Raw genomic sequence first — 21054 nt, 5'->3', positions numbered from 1 at the left:
TACTGATTTTATGTTATCAGCCTTCCAGTGTTGATTTGCTTGTGGGAAATATGCTTTTTGCAGGCGAATGAAAGATACTCCAGAACAGCTTGGTGAGAATGTGGTTTTAATGTTTTTCTCCATTGTAAGCTCCAGAGATGAAAGGAGAAAATGCACATGCAGTGTCATTAAAGAAATGTATCGCTTTAAGGTTTCACTAGTTTTTAGATTTGACTACTTCTTTTTTGTTGTTGCATGTTATGTACTTTTAGTCACCCTTCTTCCTGTTGAATAATTAAGTTCTATCACCTTCCAATCCCACACCTTCATATGAGAAAAAAGTACAAGAAACTTAAAAGAAGAGTTGGAAAATAGCAAATGTTTTCCTTTTCTTTGCTTCTAACATACCTCACTAGGGACTCAATTTGTGAGTTTTTGTTCGGTGGGTTTTGAAGTTGAGCTCACTTTGTATATTCTTGAAATGCAATAAAGAACCTAAGCAAAGAAAAAAATACAGTTCGGTGGGGATGATCATCTTAGCACTTCAGACAGACAGAGAGAGATGCACACACACAAGGTTTCACCATGTCACCTAATAGACAATAAGTGCTCCAAGGACAGCGGCTGCATGTCACCACGGCGTCCCCAGTGCACCGTGCATTGCCTGGAGCGTTGTAGTGGTGTGAAGCTGGAATACATACCCCAGAAAAAGATGTTCTTAAATCCAATCCGTTCCTGTGGGTGTGAACCCATTTTAAATAGGCCACTTCAGTTACGGTGTGGCCCAGCCCAATGAGAATAGCTCTTCATCCTCTTACTGGAGTCCTTTAGAAGTGGAGTGAAATTCAGGCAGAGAGAGGGAGAGAGAGAGAGAGAGAGAGAGAAAGCTCCAGAAGCAAAAAGCTGAAATCAGCTAAACCCAAAAGAAAGAACCGAGCAGAGACGGCCATGCGTACTGCCGTGTGACAGAGGAGCCAGGACCAAGGACCACCGGCAGTCAGCCCCAGAACGGTGCTGTCTTTGGGGAGAAAGCATCGCCTTGATCATATCTTGATTTGGGCATTTTCCTGGCCTCAAAATCATGAGCAAATAAATTCCCGTTGTTTCAACCAAACCATTTCATGGTATTTGCTTTGAGCAGCTTAGGCAACAAAAACTAATGTTTGCCTGTGATATATAGTTATGTCTGAGTCAATGAAAGAGTTAGAAAAAGTGAATGGGTAATGAAAGGAATAAATGAATAAAATGTATAAGAACAAGTTTCAGGCAAAATATAAATGGATACTAATGTGCAAGAAAACCATATTGACATTTTTGTTTTGGACAGCTCTTTGACAAGAATTTAGCACATTCAGTTGATTAACTATCACATATAGCATTTGGTTATGAGGGTTTGGTGAAGGGACTTATACGTATTATTCTCCTGTGACTTCACAAAAATCACCATGGCCAAAGATACAAAGCCCTTGATGTCACCTTCAAAATCAATGTGGGCAAAACACGATGCTGAGTTGATTCACTGATTGTAGAGAGAGCAAAAGTGCAAAAGGTGACACAGCAGACTGCTAATGTGTTCTTTCTTTCATTTTATAAGTTGAATATCCTAGGAATTTCCTTCCACTCCCCAGTGATAGGCTATTATCAACACTGAACAAGTAGATCACAAGATAAGGCCTCTGTAATCATCCCGTCAATCCCTCTAACTCAACCCCCAAAGAAAACGGAATAAAGAACAGTATAATACGGTAAACAGTGTAATACAGTAGTTAATAATAAGTCTTCCAGAAGGTGCCTCAATATCTTGGCTCATTTTTCCAACTCTAATGTATACATTGTCTTTTCATTTTCATACTTAACAATTTCAAAGTTTTTCGTCATGTGAAGTTTTTCATCAATTTATTTTATAATTGTATATCAAAATTATTCTGGTCCCTTTTAAGAATTAGGATCCTAAACCCAAGACCCCTGTTGCGATGAGGGAATGCACACAAACGAAGCTATTCCCTTGGTTGTTAGGGGGAAAGTTTGTTTCAACCCGTTTCAGGCTCCCATGACAACTGAATTAAATCAAGTAGTCAAAGAAGTACAAGAAAAGCTTGAGAGGAAAAAATCCAGGTATCTTGAACCTTAAAACAGCAAATGGCAATAGACAAAACATCCAGGACTAATGTGAAATAATCAAGGCCAGCAGCAAAAGAAACCAATTACATTTTTTTTTAAATTCAGAAGTCTCTTTTTCTCCTTCTTTTTTCCTTTAACATTACATGGTTTTGATAGCTATTGTAGAATAGCTATCTACCATCATTTAGGAGTGGATGGGGAACCAACACTTTCTGGAGACAAAAGTCACCAAATTCATCCCAACACACTGACAGAAGCACACAACACGTGGCCATGCTGAGTTACAAGTGTAATTCACCTCATTTTTCTTTACTTAATACTTAAAATCCATGGAAATGCCATGAGACATTTAGTACTCCCCTGCCATTAACTTCAACTTCTTATTCTGGCAAATCAAGAAACAAAGCAAGACATGAGAGAAATCTTAGTACTGTCAACTCTTGTTGGATTAAAGGCTTCTCCTTTATCAATCATTTCTAACAATGCATTTCATTAAAACAATACCCTACAATTTACTGAGCCTATACACACATCCACTCATTCTATCCGACTATAAATCTGTGTTGAAACATTTACACACACCTATACTATATATTATTAAATACAGTATCCATATAGACTACATATTATAAATATTAAGCCCATTAGGCAGATGAGAAAGCCAAAGCTCAAAGATACCTACATGACTTTCTAAAATTACAAGTCAGAAATGGCAGAGCCACAAACCCTCAGCTTTAAAATTCTAAACTCCAGACTTTTTTCCCCATTATACTACAGAGAATATGTACATCCTAACACATAGACCAAGAATCAACTATTAAAGTGGTTACTACCACTTTTCAACGCTACTCCTCATTATTGATTCGGCAAACAATACAGGTGGTCCACATACAGTTACACAGAAAATGCTCTAAACTCAAAACCAATTCAATGTCATTCACGTACGGGTACATGGAAAAAGTGCTAAACCCAAAACGAATTTAACATCACCCACTCGCGGGTACACAGAAAAGGCGCCGAGCACGGGTCACGAGCGCGAGTTTGCACGCGGCGACGCCACGCCGGCGCACTCACCTCCTTCTGGCGGTACTTGATGGCCAGCTTCAGCCTGGCCAGGTCGCTGCCGCTCTGCTCCTCCAGCAGGCTGCTGTCGTCGCGGTAGTTGAGCACGATCTCCAGCTCCCGGGAGCTCCGGGTCTGGTCCAGCAGGTCCTTGGCGAACTGCTTGCACTGGCGCGACAGCTCCTCGTATTCGGCCTTGAACTCGTTCTCCACCTTGCTGAGCTCCTGCAGCTCCCAGCTGAGCTGGAAGGCCGTGAGGAAGGGGTCCTCGCTGGACAGCGCGATCAGCGAGGGGCTGGCCAGCGCCTTGTAGATGTTGAGCCTGGAGCGCGAGTGCCGCAGGCTGTCCACGTCCGAGCTGGACACGCACTCCACGCAGCTGCAGCGCACCTCGTGGGGCCGCGGCACCGACACGCCCTTCTGCACCAGCAGCTTGATGATCTCGTAGTTGTTGGTGTGCGCCGCCAGAATGATGGGCGTGATGTCCGGCGTGAACTCCGAGAACTGCTTGTCCAGGAGGATGGGGGGCACCTGGAACAGAGAAGGGCAGAGGCGGTGAGGGTCGCGCTCAGGTCTGCGAGGCCCAGAGCGAACAGGGGATGAGGCTCAGCAGTCTCGTCAGGCTTTTGCAGGAGACTTGTGGCCTTTCTTTTTTCTTTTTCGCCAAGAAACAAGAACCAATGAGAGGAAAAGGAATTTTTCCAATCTAATGACACATTATGCTTTCTTTAATCAGAATTATGACATTCTATTAAATGTTAAAATGCATGGCTCTGCAAACTCCTTACTTGATGAAAAGCCTTTCTGAACCCCAATATGTTTTCTGACGGATATCTGCTTTTCTTTCCCAGAGATGCTGGCACCCTAAATAATCAAGAAATACACTGAAAAATGGTTGATGACTTCTTTCAAACTCAAACTCTTCCTCTGTAATAGAAATCTTTCTGATCCCCGAATCAGTTGGTTTTTGTTTTGTTTCTTTCCCCCCGCTTCATCTTTCGAAATCCCTCATGTCAAGCGTAGTGATAAAAGTCAACCCCAGAACAAAGTGGGCTACCCTCGTGCTTTCCGTTTTCAGCTGTCCCCTGCTGGTGAATCCGGCAGAAGACAAGAGGTGTCCTCCACTGACATCGTGGCTCTCTTAGAGCTAAACGAGCAACATCACCTTGGATCAGGCTGCCAGTGAATTTATGCACAATTTCTAGGGAGGGTGATGGCAGAAATTATCATAGACGGTATTTATTGAGCACCTGCTGCATGCTTAGCCCTCCACTTCAGTATTCACCTTTTCCAGAGGCAGCTACTCAGCCGATCCTGGGAGCGCTGCCCTGCACCACATCGCTTTCCCATCTTTGGTTTGACATTTCTAACTGTTGGCAAGAGCCACAGGCAATCTACGAAAAATACACACTAACGTGGATAAGCTAAACAGACATGGTAGAAAAATGACGACACACGTCACATTAAGATATGCTGGTGAAGTCCCAAGGAACCCACAAAAGCATGAAAAGGAAAACAACCACGTAGAGAAAAACAGTACTCACGTGAAACTTCAATTGCACTAATTTGTATCTAAATAATTACATGTATATGCTTTAAATTCATCAGAACCATTTAGAACATCCCACTGTTTCATAAAAAAAAAACACTACATAGAGATTAACAGGATGGAATCATTTTTAAGTCACTTTTAAACAAATCATTCTGATGAGGTTTAATGCTCAGTAAATTATATGTATTTTAATTTTTAGATAGAACATTATGTTTGAAGATAGTTATTTGAGCTTTATAGAATCCAAATATAAGAAGAATAATTTATTGGTTAATAAATAACTTTTTAAATTGTGCTGTTTACATTCTTTTACAGCTCTCTCTCACTCTAAAAAGTGTCCCAAATTCAACAATAGACCTTTGTGTTCTCCTTATCCATGAATTGCCTGGTACACAGCTAGTTCTCATCGTGAGACAGTGGGAGCCGCCTGCCTTAGGTACACTTCCCTCAGGTCCCTGCCAGGCTGGCAGAAATCGCACAGCAGGCTGCAGTTCCTCTCCATTTCATCACACCAGGGAGATTAAACGCCCTTTCCCTGAGCAGTTGCCCCTTATTGACTACCGACTCTGTGCCTGAACAAGTTATTTCATGAGGTTTGTAAACTGGGGGCTTTCTAATTCTGTCATCACTTCTCCATTTATTCATCGTATCCCTCTGTATCTGAAGTACACCCCCTGCTGCTTTTTATTATTGAGCATGACTACGGACCCTTGAATTCTTCTTCTTTTATCTTATTCAGTATGTTGTGATTATTGTCAGGATTTTAAACTTCTCATTCATTGGTGTCTAACACACAGGTATTAATATGTGCTGGATAACGTCTTAAACGTGAGCAGCCCTGTGAAAGAGCAGCCAGGTAAAACAACAGTGCTGGAAGCCCTCCAGAGAGAGTGCCCTTCCCATAAGGAACCACAAAACTGCACTCGCCAACACTTACTTTCACACACTTTTTACACTTTATATAAATGGACTCATAGCGTCTGTGCCCTTTCATGCGTGGCTTCTGGTTCAACAGTTCTTTGAAATAATTCATGCTGTCAGTAGCACTAGTTTTTGTTACTTAAATAATATGTTGAAGCACTATTTTTTGTTATTTTAATACTGCAACATAGTTTTTTTTTGGTATGCTGAATGGTGGGGTCACATTTCACTGTATTTCCATGTGAGTATCCTGTTATTGCAGCACCATTTGCTGAATTTTTGTTTTGTTTGTTTGCTTGTTTTTGCTCATTTGTTTATTTTCTGGGAAGTGCATGGACCGGGAATTGAACCCGGGTCTCCCGCATGGCAGGTGAGAAGTCTACCACTGAACTACCGTTGCACCCCCTACTGCACAGTATTTTAACTTGTGAATGCAGCACAATTTGTCATTTTAATTGTTGACAACTGTGTGGTTTTGTTCCAGGTTGCTGAGAAGATCACTCCTACGTACATTCCTGTAAGGCCTGTTGAGCTTATAGCAAGAATTTTGGGATCAAACCGTTTTCTTAAGCAGTTGCACCTATTTTCATGCCCACAGCAAAGCAACTATATTTGATGCTGCCAACTTGATGCTTTATCTGTATCTATCTGTGTGCCTTTCTATCTATCTATTCTGTCTCTCCATGCATTCAGCATGTTTAGAAATTATTGTGAATCATGCTTTATTATTTTTGTCAGGTATGGGTGCTGAGTTTTGTCTAGAGCCTTTCCTGCTTCTATGATGGTACTCATATAATTATTCACCCTAGTTCTAAAAGTATGGCAAATTATATTAATGTCAAATTATAATTATCCTGGCTTCCCTGAAATAAATCACACATGGGCAACCATGTCATATTTTTAATGTGGCTAATTTTTTTATTTGGATTTTTTTAGGTCAATTCCATAAATGAGATTGCTTTGTAATCTTCAGTGGGCTGTGTTTATCAAGTTTAGGTGCCACTGTTATACTTGCTTCATTAAAAGAATATGGACACACTCCTGCTGTGAACGACAAAACCACGTACCCTTCGACTGTTCTTTAAGAAAGGACTTGCTGCCAGCTGCAGAGAATGTGGTTAGCTAGCCACCACCAGCTGTTAACTCCTTCTGGCTCTGCCTCAGTTTTTGAGTCCAGGGCGCCTTATTTTGACTCATGCAGCCCCAGGACAATCACAGAGACAAGCAGGGTGGGACAAGGGTCCAGCGATTTCTATCCAACATGGGCGTGCCGGTTTGAAATTGTTGCATACCCCAGAAAAGCCATACTCTTTAACCCTCATTCAATATTTCTGGGTGGGAGCTTTTTGACTGTTCCCATGGAGAGGTGACCCAACCAATTGTGGATGGTAACTTTTGATTAGATGGTTTCCATGGAAATATGTCTCCACCCATTCAAGGTGAGGTTGCTTATTGGAGCCCTTTAAGACAGAACCATTTTGGAAAGAACCAACAGAGCCTACACAGCCAGAGATCTTTGGAGATGCAGAAGGAAAACATCCCCAGGGAAGTCTTATGCAATGAGGAGAGAAAGCCAGCAGACATCACTATGTGCCTTCCCAGCTGAGAGAGAAAACCCAAACTTCATCAGCCCTTCCTTTGGAGTTAAGGTATCTCTCTTTCTGGATTCCTTAGTTTGGACATTTCTATGGTGTTAAGGCTATAAACTTGCAACTTAATACATTCTCCTTTTAAAAGGTGTTCCATTTCTGGTATATTGCATCTGGCAGCTTTAACAAACTAAAACAGTGGGCTCTAGTAGACAAGTTTTCTCAGGCGCTCCCTTCTACACTGGCAATGACTTTCGTCAGGCCTGCATCACACCATCACCCCTCCCCTTTTAATCCTGCTCCTTCCTTCTTACTTTCAAAGATGTTATACCTGACACATCTTCTGTAATCATCGCATACTCTTGGAGAACCCAATCTGTGATCCCTCCATTTTTAGTAACCTGGAGAAAATCTAAGTAGCAGTGGAATTATTTGGTCATTGAGAGTTTAGAATTCCCTTGGAAATGCATCTGGACCTCACATTCTGTTGTGGGATGGTGTGATGGACTGTGTGTCCAGTGTAAACAGGTTTGTTGTCTTGGTCCACATCCATTGGGTGTGGACCTGCTGCACACAGGAACTCTTCACAACACTGCTTCCACTGCACACAGGAGCTCCTCACAACGCTGCTTCCACTGCACACAGGAACTCTTCACAACACTGCTTCCACTGCACACAGGAGCTCCTCACAACGCTGCTTCCACTGCACACAGGAACTCTTCACAACACTGCTTCCACTGCACACAGGACCCTTCACAACGCTGCTTCCACTGCACACAGGACTCTTCACAACGCTGCTTCCACTGCACACAGGAGCTCCTCACAACGCTGCTTCCACTGCACACAGGACTCTTCACAACGCTGCTTTCACTGCACACAGGACTCTTCACAACGCTGCTTCCACTGCACACAGGACTCTTCACAACGCTGCTTCAGCTAAGGCGTGGCCCCTCTGAAGCATCTGAGCTTTCTTCCAGCTCACCCGAGTCCTCTATCAGCAGAGTGAAGGGCAGAAGGAGAAGACGCCATCACGTGCATCGCCGTGTCCTGAAACACCAAGGAACCTCCAAGATAGCTGGTCAGCCAAGAGATACCCATCCCAGGTGAAGCAAGCCATTGAAACCAAGCCTTCCAGCCTCTGAAACCAGGAGCCAATTAAATTCTTCTCATTTAAGCCATCCCATTGTACGGTGTTTGTTTTAGCAGCTAAGAAGCTAAAACAAGTGGTTATTTGGTGAGTTTTTCTATTTTCTCTTTGAAAAATTAGCCTGCTTAAGCTTTCTATCACTGGTGGAATTTTTTTTTTTTTTTTTTTTTTTGGTAAACAGCATTTCTTTAGGATGTTTGTCAGGTCATCTGGGAAAAAATAATTTTAGATATGTGAGGATTGCGGGAAAGCTCTGCTCATATGACCTTCCCGAGGAATCTACTAGAAGACAAGATGAGGGGAAACTTCGAGAAAAGGAGAGATGGTAAGTTTTGATTATATCTAATAGGTGATTTAAAATCAATTCAAAGATAGGAAAATAAAAATATTTTCTGTTCTGAAAATGAAGAAATGAGAGCAAGAAAGAGGGAAAGTGGAGAATGGATGAATGGGGAACAAGATAAAACCTGTTGATTATAGATTGCACAAGGGACTCAGAGACATCGTTTAAAGAATGAGGAAATAAGGGACAGGTTATTATAAAAAGTATTCATACAAAATATAAACCATTCTAAATAGAATGATAAATACAGGGCTTCAGGATCTACAATTCTTACCCACCCCCACTATTGCCAAGATGATTTTTTTCAAAAAATAAATCTATTCAGGCAATTCTTTTCCTAAAATCCACCATGGCTTATAATCATTTTAATTGATTCAATAATGCATATATGCAGTTAATCAACAAATATCTATTGACTCTATGTTAGACTCTGAGAATTAAGGAAAATGAAAATGAAACAGACAACATCCCTAAGGAGGGGACTGTTGAATTTGACAGAAAACTAGAACAAACATTTCCTGTCTCTCCTCAGCAAATTGAGCCAAATGTCTACTAATTTTCTATAAATCCAACACAATGCCAGGTATTCTATGGGATACACAAAAATTCACTGGTGTTTTCAATGACATATCAAATGCTTACCGATTGGTGTTTTCAATGACATATCAAATGCTCACCGATTTTAATTCTGAAAAATGTGGTTTGTGTCACAAGGATAATATGAGAAAATTCTCTCTCTCTGTCCTTTGTCTCTGTATTTCTCTTTCATACACATGAACACACACAGCATAACAATACAATACAGATGATGTTAACATAAGAACACAGTAAGTGTCATAAGAAGAGTATGAATAAGTCAAAAGGAAAATTAATTTAGAAGAAAAAGATTATTTCTACCAGGTAGAATGACAAAAGGATTTGAAGAAGACTTTATACTTGAGCTTCATTGGAACTAATGATGCAGAAAAGCTATAGGAAAATAATAGCATCAAGGTGAACACAGGAAAGGGGTATTGCAGGAAAGTGTTTTATCTGGAGTGTGATATAAGTGATACAGTAAAACGGCCCCATGTAGCTTAGGTGAGATCATGGAAGGTTGCCAACGACCTCACTCTGTAGCTATTGGTGGGGTCATAAAGAATTTGAGTTGAAGAGTAATGATTTCTAAGCTTCAATATTAATCTAGCATATTTCCAAGGACGATTGAAGGTTGGAGAGTTGGAGGCAGATTAGGGGGTCTGGTAACTCTCAGTGTGAAGGAAGATGATAGCAGTGGAGAAAGAAAGCCTTCGCTTGCCTCCTGCAGATAGGCTGGCACCCAGGAGGAGGGAATGGAAGCATGGAGGAGCATTCCAGGCAAATGCCAGGGCATGTGAGGTCCAGTTGAGAGCCCTGGGACAGCCTCCGGTCCAGGTACTAGGTTCCCCAATGCCCACGTTGTCTGCAAGGGAGATCTGGACGTATCAGACTCAAAGTCCAAGAACATGCCTTTACAGGGGCTAGTGCTGAAAGGGCATGTTCAGAGCAGCCCCACGTTGTCTCAGAGCCAACAGACCTTCCCCCTCTTCCCTCTCTCGGTGAACTAAGAATGAGGATAAAGGGGAAGGTTAGATCACCATCTTAGGAGCCTCCCACATGAGGCCCTGGGGAAGGCACCAAATACTGTGACTCAATGACCCCTTGTCTGCTGAGCTCCTGCAGCTGAGATGGCTAATTAGCAACTTTACCATCTAATAAACACTAAGAGGTTCAAAGAAGTCAAAGATAAAAGGCATTTGATCCGAGAAACATTTTGAAAACCCAGAACATAGACTTGCTTCCCCTTTTGCATGTTTGGCCCCCAAACTGCTCCATCTTCTCTCCATACCACTCCTTGACTTTGTTCAGTGTCTTCAGTGACCCTACTTCTCTCATTTTGTAGCACTGTTGTTACAGGCAAAGAACACATTTTTGTCATGTAAAATAAGTAGGTCTTTGTAGGTACTCGGTAAATATCTTCTAAAAATAGTTGGCATTTGGTGGCTCAGTGGCTGAATTCTCACTGGCCATGCCGGAGCCTGCCCGTGCCAAAAAAAATAGTTGACATCTACAGACACAGGTGGTTCTGTGCAGACAAGCTCATAGAAAGATATATACCTACATGACCAACCAACAAACAACATACCCCCAAACCCTAGTGTTTTTAAAACAAATTTCAGGCAGCTCAATTACTTATTTCACCTAGTAATCTACAACTAAAATGGAGGAGGCAATTACAAGGAGGCCATGAGACCAAACACACCTCCTGGTTTTTGCTACGGCATAATTGTAAGGTAGCGTTGGGGTTTATTCTGTTCAAACTCTAGAAATGAATATTTGCTCAGTGCCTTTTCCTCAATCTTATTGTAACATCAGTTACATTACCAACTGAACGTTTTAATGCCACACAGCATTCAAAACGGCTGACATACACAGGAGTCAACTCAACAAACTGCTTGCTTTCGAAGTGACTCAAGTGTAATGTGAGGTACGTATTTTAAAAATCTAGACTAGGATATTTTAACCAAATATAGAAAGGTCTCTTTGCCACTAAAATATGCATTTCTTAATTTTTAATATCAAAGCACAAAATTCTAGGATAGAAACTCTGAGTGACATTCTTCAATTTAAGCTCATTCATTCAATTTAAGGGTATTTGTTCCCTTAAATTTCATATTTATATCTCTTTAATAAATCGGGTTGTATAGAGTAAAACACTTTCTCTCCTGAAAAATGATTTGGTGCATCCTGGACTATTAAAAGTAAAGAGATTCATATTCCAACCTCTCTCTGCTCTTAAATAGCTCTATTATCTCGTGATAGCTCTCTTATATATAAGAATATTGCTTGCAACTTGAAATTTCTAATTCAAATACTTTTGTATTCTGACAGAATATTAGAAAATTTATGAGAAACAGACACATTTTTTTCAAGAAATTCAATAAAAATGTGTTGAATTCTTTACTTTCATTTTCCTTTAGTTTCACTGTTGTTTTTTTTTTTTTGAGCTAATGTATCCAAAACTACTACTATAATTTTTTTTTAAACTCAGGATTATAAATAGCATATTTACTTCTTTTCGACACTCAGACACTTTCTAATTCAAAGCATCATAAGGGGGTTTTCAATTTAAAGTTATATTTAAAAATTCATTTAATGTAAGTTAGAAAGTGAACATTTTTATCCATATACATATATAGTATATATCCGTATAGCCGTGTATGTTTTCGCCCATGAGTTTGCATAATAAACAAGTTGAAGGAATGACTGGCTGGCTGGCTGGATACCTGGATGGATGGATGGACAGACAGACGGATGGACGGACAATGGATGGATGGATGGATGAAGTGTCAGGTTACAATCCTAGCTAAATAGAGTCGACTATATTATTCTAGGCCCAAACTTCTGGAAAGACTAAACAGACTTCAAAACTTCTCTTATGCAGGGAAAGGAACTTGCTCTTGGTCTCAGTACAGGGCTAATAATTTTCCAGAAATTTCATAGCTGCTCCGTGCGAGCAACTTCTGTGCTTTCCACCACTTCCAGGCAGCTGTCATTTTAAAGACACTAATAGTTTGATATCTGCTGAAACCTTGCTACAATAATTATTAAAAACAGCTTACAAGGATTCAGCTACCACTCCACACATAAGGGCTTTATTTAAGAGTTCTTAATTTTTGTGTGCCATGGACTCCTTTTAGAAAAGCACAAAAGCCTTTCCTGTGGACCCTTCCTATGGAAAAAAATACATACAGCTTCTAAACATAAACACACAGTATCATATAGGAAAAAAAGTACTCAATTACCTTTAAAATTACACTGAAAAAATTGTATGAAATCATAATATATGTGATTCTTTATTAATGCACTGGATTAAAAGATCTGATGGCAGGTAATTAGAATAATTCTGAAGTAACGATCAACCTCTAAATTTATCAGGTCTACATGATAACAGCAGTGTGACAGGAAAATATCTGTGATTTCAACTATTGACAAACACACAGGCATTGCTAGCAAACTGTGATTGTTTTTTTACTTACATTCATGATTGAAGGCAATTATATATTCTATTTAGAGTTTAGTAAAGATGTAATTTTCCCATTCTGGTTCACAGATACCCTTAAATTTCATTTATCTTATCTCTAAGTTAAGAAGCCCTTCAAGGGTGATTAAATTGGAACTGGAAGATTCAAGTGAGACTTTTAACTGGAAAGCACTAACCAGACAGTTGCTTTTTAGGAGAGGCATTAGAGAGTTAGACTTTGTGGAGAGAAAAGGATGAAAGCATAATTTTTGAAATTTAAAAAAAAAATCCATTCATTGTTACTGAAAGCTAGAGTAGTTTATAAGTGTTCTAGAAAAATCAAGTGGCATAAATAGATCATAACAGACGGATAATACTACAAAGATGTTTCCTGGAATTACTGGAATTTCTGGAGGCTGAGGAAAGATCCAGAAGACTTAATATGTGAATAAAAGATATTCAAGGACAGCATAAAGAGCACATGGAGTCGAAGCAAAGCATATGGCATATAGCAGGAGAAATTTACCTAAACTAAGGAAATGCTAGGTCTGCAGATTGAATGGGCGCCACTGGCCTCTGTAGAAATAATGAAAACAACTAGACATATTCTGGTGAAATCCCAAACTTCCAAGGTTTAGAAAAAGAAGAATGGATTTAAGTTACCAGACACATAGTAAAAGTGACCAGCAAAGGAAAAGCACGCGATCTCAAACCTTATGTCTGCCTTCGTGACAACCTGTGGGGCAGTGCAACTGTACCTATAGACAATTGTCAGCAGAAGAGTGGACCCAGGAATTCTGCATCCAGCCAAGTTAAGATTCACCTGTTAGGACCTAAGGAAGGCAGCTGTGGCTGTGCAAGAATTTAGAACGTACATCACCCATACATCCCACGGGAGGAAAGCTTCTAGAGGGTACTACAACCACACAAGAAATGACTCTCCTGTAGATGGAGGGTGGGGAGGTCGAAAGGAATCTTTGCAATATCTATAGATAACTAATGTTTATTTGTATTGTGCCAGGATTTAGTAATAGAGGCAATAAGTAGGTAAACTCAAAGCAAAAGAGATGTACTGAAAGAGAATACCCAGTAACAGTTTGGAATTCAGTCTTAAATGATCTCACTGAAATCTAGAAAGTGATGTGTCAGGTTAGAAGTTAGAAAATAAAAAAGAATTGTCACTCTATTTTACTGAGTCTCTTTTATAAACAACACCTTCCTTAATTTCACTTATATGTGGGCTTCTGTCTTTAATTAAGGGAAACTGGCCTATTCCTGTAAGTGCCATTATAAATACATTTGGTTTTTGGCTTCATGTTATTTTATACTTAGTGTTTAGTTTCTTTTTTGCAATTCCCTCCTAACTGAATTCAGCAGTGTATGAAAAGAATAAAACACAGTGTAAAGTAAAAGTGGGGTTTATTGCAGAAATGCAAATTTCATTGATTATTATGACATTTTTACTGTAAATCATTACAGTACTTTTTTAAAAGTGTGATGATGCACGAAAATGTGTTTGATAAAATTCACCGCCATTGCTAACCATGATAAAGCCCGTGTACGAAAAGTCAAAAGTAGACCTTATAATTTGCTATGCAGTGTGAAAGTTTTTCCCATTAAAGCTAGGAATAAGAATGAAATAGATGTTCTCATTATTGAAATGTTCTATACCATTATTCTCGTTCTCATTATTATTCATCATTATTTTGAAATTTCTGCCTAATGCAATAAGAATGGAAAGCCAAACTATCAGTCAGCATATTAAGGTACAAGGAAACTCATCTCTGTGGTCACGTATTTTTGAAAAGCCGGGAGACTTGAAGTCAGAAGCATTAACAAAGCTTAATATATTCACACACATACAGAAATCCTTATTTCACCCTATGCCAACAATGCAAGTTATAAACAGAACTAATTATATACTGAATGAAAATATGTGCCATTATTAAAAGTGATTAAAATATGCAATACACACAGATAAAAATTTCTGAAAAAGAGAACCTAATAAGAAGAAAAAATAAAATTTTAATATAGGGCCTAAAGAAATATCCAGAGTATGAGGAAAATATTGTGTTTCTAGATAAGAAGACAATATAGGTACTCTTAAAATAAATATATACACTAAATACCATTTCATTTAGGAATTTCTGTTGATTTGGAACTTGATACAATTACTATATTAGTTAATATGGAGGAATATATATCCAAAAATGGCCCATAACTGTGAAATGGAGAACATGATATAAAACTATAACAAGAGATATGAACCACTGTACAGAATTTTGATCTTACATACTTATGATGATATATGAGACGTTCCTATATGGAAGCTGGAATTTTATTCAGTTGGAAAAGGTGATTCATTTACTAAATGGCACTGACACAATTTTCTACACTCAAAAGCAAATGCAATTATTGCCCTATTTCACTTCATTCTAATAAATTTGAGATGGAGTTAATATTGAAATGTCAAAAGAAAATAATAAATTTGAGATGGAGTTAATATTTAAATGTCAAAAGAAAAGGGAACACAATTTTAGAAAAGAATAAAGGAGAATAGTCATACAGCCCCAGGGTTGGAGAGAATTCTTTAAGCAAAGTTACAAACACAGCAAGAAGAAATACGTATTTTATTATGCAATTCTTAAATGGAATGTCAAAAGACATTATAAAGATCAGAGTGCACACTAGGACATTTGCAATATATGAAATATATTCTTAATGTTCATATCATACAAAGGGAACTATGAATTGAAAAGAAAGTTATAAAGAACCCATTGAATAAATGGGAAATTATTAACAGACATTTCACAGAGGAAAACCAGAAGGTCAGAAACAAGGAAAAATGATCTTCTTATTAATAGTTAGGGGAAAAAACATTAAAACAATAATGGAATTCAGGGACGAGTGGAGTCAGGTTCCCACCTTCACTGGAAGCTAGAAGAATGCAAATTACTGGGGTCTGGAAAGTATGCTGGCACTTACACAATCCCGAGACCCACAGTCTCTTTCCTGAGAACCCTCCCCACAGAAAAGCAGGTGTCGGGGGGCAATTTTCCTATATCTCTTTCATCACTGTTTGTAGCGGAAATCTGGATATTGCCTGAATGTTTTTCAGAAGATAAAATGTTGAGTAAGTGGTGGCATAGCCGTACATGAATGACGAAGATGTTGGATATGTGAATTGGTATTAGAGCAGGTGCACTGGTTTGGAGAGATGTCTTGGAGGTCAAATGTCATGCTGGAGAGTTGTAGCATAAGCATCCACATTAGCAGCTCCTTTTTTAGGTGCTTTATAATAAACCTGAGTCGAGAATCTCTCTGAGCCAGACCCTGCCTTGCTAACCTTCCCAGTGCCGAATTCTCCATCTGTAGTTTTCCTGTCCGTTCATGCATTTTTCCTCACTCATCCAATTCTACGATGCCTCTGGAGCCCAGCGCAGAGCCTGTAATTCCTTTGGCACCTTTCTGTAGACTGTCATCAAGCCCGTCCTTTCTCTCTACAGGGTGGCAGGGGAAAGGGCAGGTATTGTTTGTTTTTGCACAAGAAGTGAAACATCCATCTTCATACTGGGATTCCATGAGCTCAGAGGCAAGACTATTCATGCTACAAAATTCCTACTTCTCTCCTCTCCTTCCAAGACTCCCATACAAAATACTTATTTACCCAAGTCTGCTCCGTAATACATTCAGTATATGAATAACTCAATATAAATAACTACTTTTACTTCCTGTAAGGTTCATATTTATTTTATAATTGCGTCAGTTCTACTTTTTCATTGTAAGTTATTTAAATTCCAGTTTGAGTTAAAAGTACTAGCAAAGAGAGGTAGAATTGATTGGAACGGGTGCAGGATGAATGTAGTAAGTTTAATTTTATGACAACTGGAATGACAGATTTATTTTAGAAACATGTCACAGACTTGAACCAAATGAACAAGGACCTGGGATAAAAAACCCTTTCAGCACTGTGAGGCTGTTAATGCAAATGTGCCTGGAGTCTGGTGATAACAGTATCCACCTTGTCAGGGAGCAGCTCCCGGTCCAGGGACCCTCACGCTTCATCTTAAATCCTCAAAACCATTTTTGGAGGTAGATATGATTATTTGCCTGTTTTTACAAATGAGGAGGACAGGCCTTATAGAAGGTGAGTCACCTGTCTTTGGGCACACAGAAATGTATGCGGTCGGATGGCAGAGTCTAAATTCTTCATCCGCCAAGCACAGGCTCCGAGCTCAGAGGCAAGCGAACCGTGCACGTGTCAGGGCGGAAGGGACGAGAGCAGTCCTGCCTCGGCCAGGTGAGCCCTACGAGGATGCCAAGGCCGCTAGCTCCCAGCATGCGTTCCCGTTTTCCCATTTTTAAATGTGGACACTGATTAAAGTTGTTTCTCACTGAGGAATAAGAACTTGAGAAATATGTATCAAAGGCTGCCCGCAGCTAATGCTTCCGGGGCTGTGGTGAAGATGCAATGTGAACGCATGTTACCATTTATAAAGCACTAAGAAACAGGAATAAAGGGGAGTGTTCAGACAGGGAGCAGAAAACTACCTTGTTCCGTTCTGCCAGGTTCATTTGTTTCTGCTCTCGTGAACACAGCTCCAATTAGAGTGTTTGAGTCATCGGAAGTATAGTTCATTTCTTGGGGGCCCAGTGTCCTTGAGTGCTGATGTCACAGTGGAGAAAGCACGTTTGTCGTTACTGGATAACGTGTATATCCTGAAGTGGCATGTGCTGCTTTGTTGTGTATTGTTATAGATGCATCATAAAGAGTAACTATTAAATACCACAGCATCTTGGATACAGAACTTGGGAAAGATCCTAAAACAGGGAGCGACTAAATCAGTGCCAGCTAAGAAGAGGTTTATTCACGAAAGTAACTTGAGGATTATCATTGCTGACTCCCAGATCACGCATTCCACAGACTTCACTTTTAATTTTAAAATTCTCTTTTTATATATCTGTTAAACACGTAAGGATAATCTCCATTAAATGACATCTAAGTGAAATACTTCATTTGTTAAAGTATAGCCAGTGGGTCAAGTTTCGACTTACTTTTACATGAATTACATAGATTAATTATGGGGAGCAATTCTATTTTTTGTTTCAGTTGTTGGTGTGGACCACTATCCCCTTTTTGAAATTCGCCAGTTTCCTCTCCCTTCCATGACTCTGTTGTCTCCGGATGGGAGTGTGTATGCTCAAACGTTGGCTGTATCGTTTAACTGTTTGTAGCTTTGGAAATGTCGTTTAACCTCCCTAGGCTTCAATCTCCTCATTTGCAAAATGGTGATAATTATATTGTTTATCTTTTGATGATTGCAAGGACTGGGGACTGTACATTGTCAGATGGAAGACTGCACGAAGCAGAAGCGGTCGTTCATCATCGCTACCATCATCATTTTCTCTGGCTGCTCTTTTCTAGCCTCACTCACGGGACCCCTTTTCCTTCCACCACTTACACACTACTCCTTCTCAGGGTCCAACTTCCGTCCGGTGATCTTTCTGTTCTTACATATTTGAGCTCTCTGGACAACGTTAGCTGTCTTTCCCATGTTAATTATTGCCTCTGTGTGCTATTTTTATTTCATCCAGCTATTCAATAATACCTTAAGTACCTATATTATGCCAGCCACTCTTCAAAGCTTTGGAAATGTAGTAATGAAGAGAACAGCCAAAATCCCTGCCTTCATTTAATTTATTTTCTAGAGCATGAGAGAAAGCCACTACAGAGTAAACAAGTGAATGAATAAATCAGTGAGTTAAGTGTCACATGGAAAAGACCACAGAGCAAGATAAAGTGGAACAGGAGGAAACAAATATTGCCATAAGCAGGAGCTTATGGAAGCTATGGAAGCTATGGAAGCTTGGCAGAGCTGCTTCACTGGTAATGATGACACTTGAGTAGAAAGCTGAAGAAAGTGAGCAGGCAAGCAATGCTTCTACCTAAGGGCACAGCAATCCTGAAAGAGAGGGCAGCATGTGCAAAGGACCTGGGCCATGAGCATGCTTAGGGATTTGTGAATCGATCTGATGTACGGACAGTTTGCAAGTGGAAAAGTGGAAGAATATGGAGTAAAAATCTCAGCAGTTGGAAGCAGCAGACCCATTATAGTGCCTACTAAGGACCAAGGCTTTTAGTCCTAGTGAGATGAAAAGCCACAGGAGTGACCTGTCTGACCACCTTTACAGATCCCCCCATTCTGTTGAGAATGGATGAAGGGCAGTGGTGGTGGGAGGATCTTAAAATAGGGCAAGAAATCAGGACGGCTCTGACCAGCCACAGTGGAGGCTTCGTGACGTGGTCTCTTCCTAGAGCTGTGAAGGTAAGGCCAACAGAATTTGCTAATGGACTGGATATTGGATGGGAGGTGTAGGATAAGAGGAGCTGTCACGGTTGACTAAGCATCCCGGCCTGGACCAATCTGGAGCTGCAATTTACTGAGAGAAAGGTTTTGTGATAAAAGGAAAATCAGGATTCGGTTTTTGCGTCTTCAATTCAAGAGAGGGCATTAAGAACCTGGGGATAAACATTTGAAAGTCATCAGCACACATATAACATTTAAAACTGTGAGCCTGGATGCCACCTAGCAATGAATGAGGGATGCAGAAGAAGTTAGAAATTTGATATTTCAAAATTCAGAGGTTCCACGATGAGGAAGGACCAATAAAGAAACTAGGAAAGAACAGAAATAAAGGAGGGACATTCACAAAAGAGGGGTAAATAAAACATATTTTGAATCTCAAAAGAGGAGTGAACAATACATATTCTGAATATCACATATAAAGTATCTTTTGTACATCTCAACCTGGATATACCACATGTTTGGTTTGCTGAAACTGCCAGACTGCAATATACCAGAAATGGGTTGACTTTTTCAATGGAAATTTATTACATTACAAATTTACAGTTCTAAGGCTACAGAAAGTAAGGCATCAAGAGGAAGATACCTTCTCTCAGGAAAGGCTGCTAGCATCCAAGGTTCTTCCGTCACATGGGGAAGCATATGGCGATGCCTACTGGTGCGTCTCTCCAAAATGTCTCTCATCTTGTGTGGGCATTTTTCTCTAAGCTTCTCTGAGCAATTCCAAGATGTTTCTGCCTTTTATCCTCTCATCAAGGACTCCAGTAAGAGGATTAAGACCCACCTTGAATGGCCTGGGTCACATTTCCATAGAAACAACCTTAGCAAAAGGTCATACCCACAATGGGTCTCTACCCACAAGAATGAATGAAAAGAACATAGCTTTTCTGGGGTACATGACACCTTCAAACCAGCCCCCCACAGGTATCCAAACTCATTTAAAATGATGTAAGACTGATTTAACCTGTCCAGTTTCCTGTTCAAGCCTTGGTTAGCTGCCTGCAATCTAGTACTAACTGTCTTCGCGTCTGCCGCCCTCAGGCTTGCCCCATCTAATTCTGAAGAAAATGTTATCACTGCTCTTCTCAGTCCAATTCAAAGTTCCCCGTCACTTCAGCAAAACCTTCGGGGACCCTTAGTGCTTTTATTATCTAGAGTCCACTTGAGATAACAGAGGTCACAGCAGGCATTTCTGCAGAAACGCTGACTTTAAATAAGGAATTGCTTTAAGAGCTGCTGGAGAAATTAAAAAAAGAAAACCCAGAAGCCAGAGACGAGAACAGTACTACTCTAATGCAGACACAGCTGGCATCGCTGGGCTTGGGGAGCGCAGGGGAGAGCTCGAGGTTAGCAGAACCTAGAAACTTGGAGGCTTGAGGTCACAGGGTGGGATTCAACCTCCAAGGAAAGGCACCAGGAGGCTGAGCTGGTGCCCACGAGGGGACTTCACAGGCCTGTTCTGGATGCAGAAAGGAGCTGGGACTGAACCCGGTCACTGCTACCAGAGTCACAGGTCACTGCTTGGGAGACAGGGTCAGAACGCAGGTCAGTCCCTCCCGGCCGTCTGCCTTCCAGACTCCCCCTGCTCCCCACCAAGGCAGAATCTGACACAGAGCAGCCGCTCAAGGAGAAATCTAGTTGGCAGAGCCCCAGTCTTAGCACCCTAGAATAAGCAATAGATGAATACAGGCAATGTTTAATAAGCGACACATATTTTTGCAAAGTCCTGGGTTCTACACAAACCTCATCTGTTCTTGCGTTGGTCTCTCTTACCATACAGCTCTGAACTGAGGGATGCAAAAGAAGCTAAAAATTTGATAGTTCAAAATTCAGAGGTTAGACGATGAGGAAGGACCAATAAAGAAACTAGGAAAGAACAGAAATAAAGGAAGGACCAATAAAGAAACTAGGAAAGAACAGAAATAAAAGAACA

The 21054-nt window shown here is 40.3% G+C and overlaps 1 protein-coding gene across 4 annotated transcripts in view; it reads right to left on the bottom strand.

Annotated features, from left to right (window-relative positions):
• Nucleotides 1–21054, bottom strand: part of TRPC4 (transient receptor potential cation channel subfamily C member 4) — a 242653-nt gene that overhangs the window by 100227 nt on the left and 121372 nt on the right. For 2 of the 4 annotated variants that reach the window (XM_077158048.1, XM_077158047.1), the window contains exon 3: nt 3175–3693. In XM_077158048.1, coding sequence (XP_077014163.1) covers nt 3175–3693 — 519 coding nt within the window. Of the gene's footprint in view, nt 1–3174; nt 3694–17307; nt 17802–21054 lie in introns of those variants that run through there. The other 2 variants (XM_077158050.1, XM_077158049.1) reach the window with 2 other exon arrangements.

The sequence above is a fragment of the Tamandua tetradactyla genome, chromosome 4 (genome assembly GCF_023851605.1).
Source record: "Tamandua tetradactyla isolate mTamTet1 chromosome 4, mTamTet1.pri, whole genome shotgun sequence".
Classification (NCBI taxonomy): Eukaryota; Metazoa; Chordata; class Mammalia; order Pilosa; family Myrmecophagidae; genus Tamandua; species Tamandua tetradactyla.
The sequence above is the reverse complement of the archived record's forward strand: the minus strand, read 5'-3'. Positions and strand labels throughout refer to the sequence as shown.